Source organism: Volvox carteri, assembly GCF_000143455.1.
Source record: "Volvox carteri f. nagariensis unplaced genomic scaffold VOLCAscaffold_20, whole genome shotgun sequence".
Lineage (NCBI taxonomy): Eukaryota > Viridiplantae > Chlorophyta > Chlorophyceae > Chlamydomonadales > Volvocaceae > Volvox > Volvox carteri.
In genome coordinates this window covers 1,556,556-1,565,151 of record NW_003307563.1, presented here as the reverse complement: position 1 = coordinate 1,565,151, position 8,596 = coordinate 1,556,556, and the positions used below count along the sequence as shown (strand labels likewise).

Genomic DNA, 8,596 nt, shown 5'->3' with positions numbered 1-8,596 from the left:
CCGTATTCGGAACCCCAAGACGGGTCGGGCGGCAAGTACCCGGCTCCTTGGCGCCCCAGCTGTAGCACCACTGCATGCGGGCGGCCGTACGATACCCGAGGAAGACCTCCACTTGCCCAAGTCGCCGCAAGTGCAAGTGATGCCGTACCCGCCGTCTCCAAGACGCGCGATGGTGCCGGCAACAGCGGCAACGGTGGAGCGGCAGTCGTTGTTGTCGGGAGACGCCGCCGCCGCCGCCGCTGCTCCCGATAGCGCCGCTGACGCGGCGGCCATGGACGGTACGGCAAGTAGGTCGCCACCAAGTACGGGACTGGGCTTCTTCACGCAGGTTCGATCGTTGCGCCGCGCCTCCGACGGACGGTTTACGGAATCGAGTCTCGAGCCGTCGGAAAGCGGCTGTACAACAACATCGAACCCTGAGGTCTGGGTTTCGGAGCCCCCGCAGGGTGAAGGATTGTACGAACAACGCCGCAACACGGAGTCGTACGACAGCACCTTGGCAGCCCCACACCGCAGCAGCCGTGGCCCCCGAGCAGTAATGTCTCTGGAGGATATGGGCTGATCTGCGACCAGCCCCGGGAGTCCGTTGGCAGTTGACAGCTGTAGGTTGGCGGTTGGCCGTTAGAAGGGAAGCTAAATGCTCATGCTGGGTAGGCCGACTCGGTTGCGCGCGGATAGCCAACTGCGGTGTGCATGAGGGAGATGACCCCCGGGGGGACCCCAGGATGATCGTGGGAATAACGGGGGGAGGGGTGGAAGGTAAGGAAGGTAAGGAAGGAAATGCATGCGCGTGTGTACACGGCGCTACTTCGGAGGCTGGGGCCGGGAAGGGGGGGAGCGCGCTGGGGCCTTATACCCCCTGGTAGGGGTGTTGTGCTTCCTGTCGGAGCTGGTCCGATTGGATTTAGAGGTTGGGGGTTGACGGGTTGGGGTGGTGCGGGTGGGGTGGGGGTGATGGTGGTAATGGTCGGAGAGCTTCTTGTCAACGAGGAGGAGTATGCCGTACACCTCACTGGCATGGTGAGCATGCCGTACGGGATGTACGGGTTTTGGTTTGTGTTCGTTCCGAAACCTGGTGGTGGATGATGGAACTCTTGCCGGTGTGCACCTGAGGGCGATGAGGCCGTCGACTTCCCAGGGGTCCCCTTAGGTTGTGAGTATTCGTTGTTGTTCTCCAAAATTCGAAATTTACGAAGGACCCGTTTATTCATCCCGCGCGCACTGCGGACATTATGTTATTCGATTGCTTCACTGTCGAAGCGGCGGTGCATTACATATGAGTTTGACACCCACCAGCACCGCATCATTATCATTAATTATCATCACCGTCATCATTATCATTCTCAACCAGCAACGTAAGCGGCGGCGGAGGCTCTTTGGCTGAGAGGCTGACGTGGTTGCAGTCCTCTACTCTTGGACGTCCTCCCGAATCTCTTCTGCTCCCAAACCATCGGCCTTGGCAACTGCACCGGAAAAATCAATTGGATTTGGAGCTAGTGGGCTCTTTTAAGCACAGGGCTCCGCGAGCAGGTGTGCCTGTCTGAGGAGTTGGGGCCCCAAGAGGAGTCGCTTGGGTGGGCGGCGAGGGCAGGGAACCAAAGACCATCCCCAATACCAATACCGCAACAGAAGGGAAGAGGGGGGGGCGGAGGCGCGAGCGCGGACGGAGAACCTGAGATCGTCGCGTGCTGGGGGGGATATGGGGTTGGGGTTGGGGTTGGGGTTTCAGCGGGGTGGTGAAATGTTGGGGGTTTTGGCAGGGTAGCAGGGTAGCGGGGTGTGGGAAAGATCTGGGCCCGGAGACTGGGAGGTTTGTTTTTGGGTTGGGGATCCTGGAAGAAGGGCAGCCATATGTGCGTGCCTGCGGTCAAGTGAAGGGTGGCGGTAGATTACCTAAGAAAAACGCTTGTACGGCAATACACAAATTGTTTTCAATATAACCCTGATCCGGCGCGAGGGCCCGAGTGTGCACGCATTCGTACGCACCATGTACGACAACGACGATAATTCCTCGTATATATACCAAGTCACTTGTGCGCTTTATCATTCGTGTGTACATATGTGTTTTGTGTGCGCGCGTTTGAAGGTATGTGACTTGTGTGGCTAAGTGCGCCTGTACCGTGCGTGTATTTGTATATATATGTATGTATGTATGGTATGTATGTAAGCATAGAGGGAGGGAGGGCGCATTTCCCAGTGACAATTGAAAATGCAATTCGCGTTGTGCCAGGCCGTGCGCCGAGGAAGCGATTGTCCCGCACAACAAGCCGCGGATTGCTGTGTGGTAGCAATCCCACCTTTCCCAACCAGACAGTGGACTTGGTTCGTGCTCTCATGCTATGGTCTACTTGTCTTTTCTCGCGCGGTAGACGACGACTTCCTTTCAGAGCACCGACCGCAACATTTCTGACACTTTCACACAAGAGAAAAGGAACTTCCTTTTCTCCGTGGCTTTTATTAGGCGTTGTAGTGTTGCCCTTGGGGCTTCGGCTCGTATGGGTAGTTTTACAGGTATGGGGTCACACACCCCCAACCATGTAACACACACACACACACACACACACACACACACACACACACACACACACACACACACACAAGAGAGAACATAACCATAACACGACAACCATCCACACGGCGGGGCAATCGATGGCCATTCGGATAGTGGACAGCGTTAGTATCCCCCCCCCTTTTGGTCGTCATCGTCGTCTCGTCGCCGTCCTGGACTAATCTGCGCCCATCACTGCCCATCACTGCACGTTCATGCTATAACGCACACAATGGCTGCTGTCGGTGGCATTACCACCGCATCTTGTCAACAACGTGACCGCCATCGCTGCTGCTGGCCCCCCGCATCCTGACCCAAAACGTAAAAATTCGGCCCAGGATGTCACCACACCCTCTCAGACCGGGACTCCACTGGCGGCACACCGCAGTGCCGCGGGGCTGCCTGGGTGGCGGTGGGTAAGGTAGTTGGGGTAAGCCATGACTGCGGCCCTGACCGCCCTGGCCGCCACGGGGCCGCCACCCACCAGCCCATGTGACCTCTGGACCTGAGGGAAGGACCTCGGCCCCACCCACCCACCCACCCACCCACTCTGATGAGTGACGACTCCGGCAAGAACGCCTGTATGGCTCCTGTACACGTGTGCTCACATACATATGCATGCATACGTAGATACGTTCATACATACATGCATGCATGCATACATACATACACACATACATGCAAACATACGTAAAGGGCGCAAGAAAGTAAATGTTTATGCCGCTTCCCGGCTGTTGCCCTCTTACGGCCTCTCCACCTGCTGCACCTTTCCAAAACACCATGGTGCACACACACACGCATGCATGCACACATGCACACACGCATGCATGCATGCATGCATGGCAAATCACATCCAATGCGCATCAAAAGGTCATATGCCACGCCAGGAAAACCGTTATGCAAACACAGCAACAATCCACACAGCTACACAAGCCCCGGGCCCCATGATCCCGCACGAGAGAACCTTTATAGGCTCTCCTCGCCTTGACGCCGGTGGCGGCGGAGGTGCGCTTTGGTGAGCATCTGAACCAGGACACCACTCATCTGCCGCTCCCACCACCACCAGTACCACCACCACCTGCTGCCATAGCGGCGCTCCCGTCCGGGAAGGAAGGGGTATCCCTCTGGTGGATACTGGACAGGGGGCAAAGCCGCTTCCCTTTCTTTCTATTCCAAATCTCTCGTGATGAAATTTAAGAGACATACTGTACTCACCATTTACATCGACTTTGCAGCCCGAGCCCAATCCCACCTGATTCTGCTGCAGGCGGGAACCGCTTTCCAAAGCTGTCCCCCTCCCCCTCCCCCTCCCCCACCGCCATAGCAACAAGCCCCTAACCGCCGTGTGCTGTCCCAGTTACCCCACACGCTGGCGCGGCCCCCTCTCCCCAACATTAATCCCTTCCTCCAGGACACCTCCGAAATGCCCTTTTTTTGCCAATTCTCTGTCAGTTTGCAATGCTTTCCCAGCGTTAACAAACGCAGTACTAGGTTACGTCGACTGTACAGCAAGGCAGTACTAGGTTACGTTAACGGTACGACTGTACAGCAAGGCGGCTGACGTGGAATCGCCGCACGGCAAGGTTGCACGCGAAGAGATCAGGTAAAGTTGAAGTTGCGCTCCTTGGTCCCCTTCACCTCGACGGCCTTAAGCGTCACGGTGGAGGTAGGCAGGTAGTCCGTAGAAATGCCTTTGTAACCCTGAGAGAAATACCACCATCATCGCCAGCAGCAGGGTCGGCAGCAGCAGGAGCAGCAGCAGGATCAGGGTCGGCAGCAGAAGCAGAAGCAGGAGCAAAAACATCACCACGCCAGCATCAGTATCAACACAATACGACACACAACAGCACAATACGACAAAAGCCTTGCATTGTGGTTTGGGCATCAGCAACATCCGACAGCAATACGACAGCAAAGTACGAAAACAGTTTCACCCAGATGAACACGACGCAAATCACAATCATACGATGATGGCAAACCACGACCCAAATCGCAACCGAGCACGGCAGCACACTAAGTCACTCATACGCACTCTATGGCACACCCCTAGCGGCCACGCAGCATGGTGCCACCCGGCCTTGGACCCACCATCGTCGCCTTCTCTGTCTTGGGCCACGTGGGGTTCTCCTTGGGCCACCTGGGCGATGAGTTCATGTAGACGGGGGCGGTTCCCGAGTTGTTGAAGGCATTATTGATCTTGGGCACACCTGCACGAGGCAGCAAATGGGGGGCCGCCAAGGGGGCCTGGTAAGGAGCGTGTGAAGAGGCAGCGAGTGCCAAAGGATATGGGCTGGTGAGCTTCGTGAGCGGATCAGGATTCGCGAGGAGGAGGAGGAGTCCGCTGCTGCTAGGCCTTGTGTTGGGCCTGGTGCAGACCACTGCGATGTTGCTTATGGTGGGTAGAGGCGCTGGTACTGCTGTCCAGAAGGAAATGGCTGGCAAGAGTGAGTGTGTGTGTATGTGTGTATGTGGAGGGGGGCTAAGGTGCAGAGGAGGGGGAAAACGCAACCCAGATGCAATGCGTAAAAAAATATGCTCCTGGGATTGTGCTGATGGAAGGAAAGGGGACTGCTGTTCAAAGGAGTCCCTAAAAGGGGTTGGTTGATTTGACACGAGCCCAACCCCGTCCCCGTCCCGGCTTCTTAAGAATGGGTATAGGTTGGACTGAGGATTATTCTCATATGATGGGATTGAGGCGCAAGGCATCGGAAGGAGCAGCAGGGTACACCGGAGGGGATGGAAAGCACTAGTGCCATCGTGGAAGGGGAGCGACAAGGGCGAGGCTGGCGCCACGATGCTCTGAAGGCATTACCGGGTTGACTCAGAGACGCACCCGGCTTAAGGTGCCCGCTATCATCGGCGATGAATTCTGTCTTGCCAGTGCGTGGGATAAGGGTGCCAAATCGTGTGCCTGTTGTCGTTTGCACGGCCTGTAGTGAAGATAAAATAGGGTTACCTGCGCGGCCATGTGCCAATCATAGTCTAGTGAGGCATCCACACACCTTAGATTTATCTTCTGCTGGCACCTCCCAGTTCTGTAGTCGACGTGCATTATAGGCCGCCTCTATTTGCTCGCCTGGGAAAGAGCGTGACATCGTCGCAACAAGTTGTATCGCTTTTTAGACGGGGCTTGGATTTGCAAAGGGCTCTGGATATCAGCTGCTGAGCTTGAGAAATTATAGGAAACACTAAGCTGTGTGCGTCGCAAAAAGCCGCACTCTAAGTACGGCGTATACGACAACATGTTGCTCTTCAGTTGTGGTTTCAGTTGTGAGTCCCTACGCGTAAAGCTTACTTCCTTTTTAACCTTCTGGAACTCAGCGGTGAAATTTTTCCGTGTAGATACCGCGCTGCTTGGAAATGCTACGACAGCCAGGAGTCCCGGAGGGTTCAGAAGTCCCCTACCATGACCCCGTTCAGCAACTTCTGCTTTTGGAAGATATGCTTCTGTTGTCACGGTATGAGGAGGCAGCACAGGCTTCTTTAACGCTAGTTCCGCGGTTTTCCGGGGGTGGAAAAGCTTCCGATTCCCTCCTTCAACGAGTTCTGGTGACAGCGTTTCAGGCTCACTTCTTCATCGGCAGGTAACCGGGCTCCTCTTGCGCGCTGCTGGGATGTTTAGATGGATACCAGCTCACCCGGATGCTTTCGCTCCTTAATGGATGCAGGCAGGACGATGTCGACGCTCTCGTGGATAGTCTAGGCCCTAGCAGGCTTGCTGTTCCAACCTTTATGGCCTGGTACGTAGGGCGGTGAGGTTTGAATTATCGGATACTTGAGGTTCGATGCCGCTGCTGCTGCTGCTAATTACAGTCGGTATTCGGTGATGTGTACATCAACAGCGCTTCCGTGGCCAGAAGTTGGGTTGAGACGAAGTTTGGTCGTGACGAAGTTGGGATGAGACGACCAAGGGGGGCTGATGTGGGACTCTTTCCATCCTCCCAGGTGAAGCCGATGCGGCTGGCCACATGGAGCAAGCAGTTAGTAGCAGCCAGGCCTACTCCAATTGTGTACATCACTTTAACCGCTGAGACTTACTTTCTCTGGCGGATCTCGCCCCCTCAAGTTATTCTGTTGCATGTTAATGCTTTGAACCATTTCCTTGCAATCTTTGGATGGGTGGATGCACCTCCATCCATCCCTTGGTTTTCCATCGCCTGTCTCATCTACGCCTACCACATCACCTCCACCTCATCCTGGCCTACCACACCCCCCTGCAGTGCAAGTGTCCTACAGTAGTCACGCGGCCGCTCAATGTAAACGGTTTCCGTCTGCCTGCCCTCTCCTCCGTCCCCCTGCTTGCCAACTTAATCGGCCCCATCCTCCCAACCCCGACTCAGGGCCCTGCTACTTCTGGAGTCCGGCCAAGCCGCCGCGGCGCGTCTTCGAGTGGAGCAGTACATGGCCACCCTTATGACCCTCATGCGCCACAAATGCATCAGTTCCGGTGTAGAGCGCCAGCACCGAGACCAGGATCCGAATCCGGATCAAGACCCTCGGCGAGGAGGATACCAGACGGTCAACAGCACCAGCGCCACAACCGCGATGGAGGCACCACTGCCGCCGCCGACGCCAACACATTCCCATGGCGGTGCGGACGACGCAGCTGCAGCTCCCCCTTCGGCTTCTCCCCCAGTCGATGGATCTGGAACTCGGGACGCGGCTGCAGAGTCTGCCGGGGGAGATGCAGATGTGGGTGCGGCGGCGGCGAGCTTGCAGGACCGGGCGGCCCTGGCGCGACTGTACACACAGGACGTGCTGTGCCTGGGGCTGGGCCGGCCGCTGGAGGCGCTGCAATGGCTGCAGCAGCCCCGGGCTCAGACCGGGGCTCATAATACCTGTCTACCAGCAGAGCAGCCGTCACAGCACCACCACCACCACCAGCAGCAGTGGCAGCGGCAGTTTTCTGTAGGCAAGGAGCCAAGCGGGTGCACGCACCCGCTGCAGGGGCGTTCCAAAGCCGCTGCTGTGGCTGCGACGGAAGCGGCGGCGGCAGCGGGGACAGGAACGGCGGAAGCCGGGTCGGCAGAAGAAGTGAATGCTGTAGAGCTGCTGGGGGGCTGCGAGGACACGTTGCAGCAGCTGCGGGACGAGCTGAAGCGGCTCATTGCGATATCTGGACTGACGCCCCCGGAAGGTCTGCCTGATGAAGGGACAGCTGCCGCCGCCGCCGCCACCACCGCCGGTGGCGGCGGCAGGGGAAGTAGTGAAGCCAGCACGGACTCGGCATCCGCCGCTGGTGCGACTGGCCTAGCCATGACCAACAGCAGCAGCGGCACTACCCGCAAATGTTCCTCAGATACAACAGTGAAGGGCGGTGTAGACGGGAATAGCGGCCGGCTAGGCCGCAGCGCCAGAGATGGCACGGAGGTTGTGCAGGGGTGCCGTCCATCCCTGGCAAGTCAGCTGCTCATGGGGATACGTGCAGGACCTAGTTCTGGTGCCACTGCTTCCGCTACGGCAGCAAGGGCGTTATCTTTTCTCCGAACTTTGGCGGCGGCCATGCAAGAGATTATACGGCGGCTGATCATCGGCACGGGCGTGCAGCTAACAAGGGCACAGTCGTGGATTGTTTGCAAGGCCGCTGCGGTCGCAGCGCATTTGAGGGTCAAAAACAGCAGCAATAGCAGGAGCACCGGCGGCAATAGTCTCTGGTGCTCAGGAAGCGTATCGTCCCTAGGCCGCGTGGCGGTAGCGATGGCGATGGCGGCGGTAGTGCTGGTGGCGGCACAAGCAGAAGCGCCGTACGTCCGTACAAACGTGGAACGGCAGTTGGGTCGTCTGACGAGGATGGTTGGGGAGGCGGTACGGATGGGTTTGTCGCTACATCCTAGCCCGGTGGCGACCGCGGGATTCACGCAGGTTGCACGATAACCAATTGTGCCGTGCGAAGATGGCGGCAGTAGCAGTCAGACTGCTCCCAACCAGTGACCCGGGGTGTGCGTGTGTGTGTTCGTGCGCTACCTCCCACGTCGTCGCTTTCTGTCCCTTCTTCCTCATGTAATCAATGATGAAAGTTAGTTACGAAGGCCGTCTCACAACCAACCT

At 57.3% G+C, this 8,596-nt stretch overlaps 3 protein-coding genes across 3 annotated transcripts in view; 1 reads left to right on the top strand and 2 right to left on the bottom strand.

Annotated features, from left to right (window-relative positions):
* Nucleotides 1-2,059, bottom strand: part of VOLCADRAFT_91342 (uncharacterized protein) — a gene marked incomplete at both ends in the record, with an annotated part of 3,424 nt that extends 1,365 nt beyond the window's left edge. Inside the window, 3 exons of the mRNA XM_002950745.1 lie at nucleotides 149-600; nucleotides 1,014-1,108; nucleotides 1,987-2,059. Coding sequence (XP_002950791.1) covers nucleotides 149-600; nucleotides 1,014-1,108; nucleotides 1,987-2,059 — 620 coding nt within the window. The remainder of the gene's footprint in view (nucleotides 1-148; nucleotides 601-1,013; nucleotides 1,109-1,986) is intronic.
* A 2,088-nt stretch (nucleotides 2,060-4,147) lies between these two features.
* Nucleotides 4,148-5,643, bottom strand: VOLCADRAFT_91341 (uncharacterized protein; the record flags this gene model as incomplete). Its single annotated transcript, XM_002950744.1, has 4 exons — nucleotides 4,148-4,249; nucleotides 4,637-4,755; nucleotides 5,382-5,478; nucleotides 5,551-5,643. The coding sequence occupies 4 exons, from the start codon at nucleotides 5,641-5,643 to the stop codon at nucleotides 4,148-4,150; spliced, it is 411 nt and encodes a 136-aa protein (XP_002950790.1).
* A 265-nt stretch (nucleotides 5,644-5,908) lies between these two features.
* On the top strand, nucleotides 5,909-8,422 carry VOLCADRAFT_91340 (uncharacterized protein; the record flags this gene model as incomplete). Its single annotated transcript, XM_002950847.1, has 3 exons — nucleotides 5,909-6,132; nucleotides 6,217-6,300; nucleotides 6,889-8,422. 3 exons carry the CDS (start codon nucleotides 5,909-5,911, stop codon nucleotides 8,420-8,422), a joined length of 1,842 nt encoding a protein of 613 aa, XP_002950893.1.
* Between the last annotated feature and the right edge of the window lie 174 nt (nucleotides 8,423-8,596).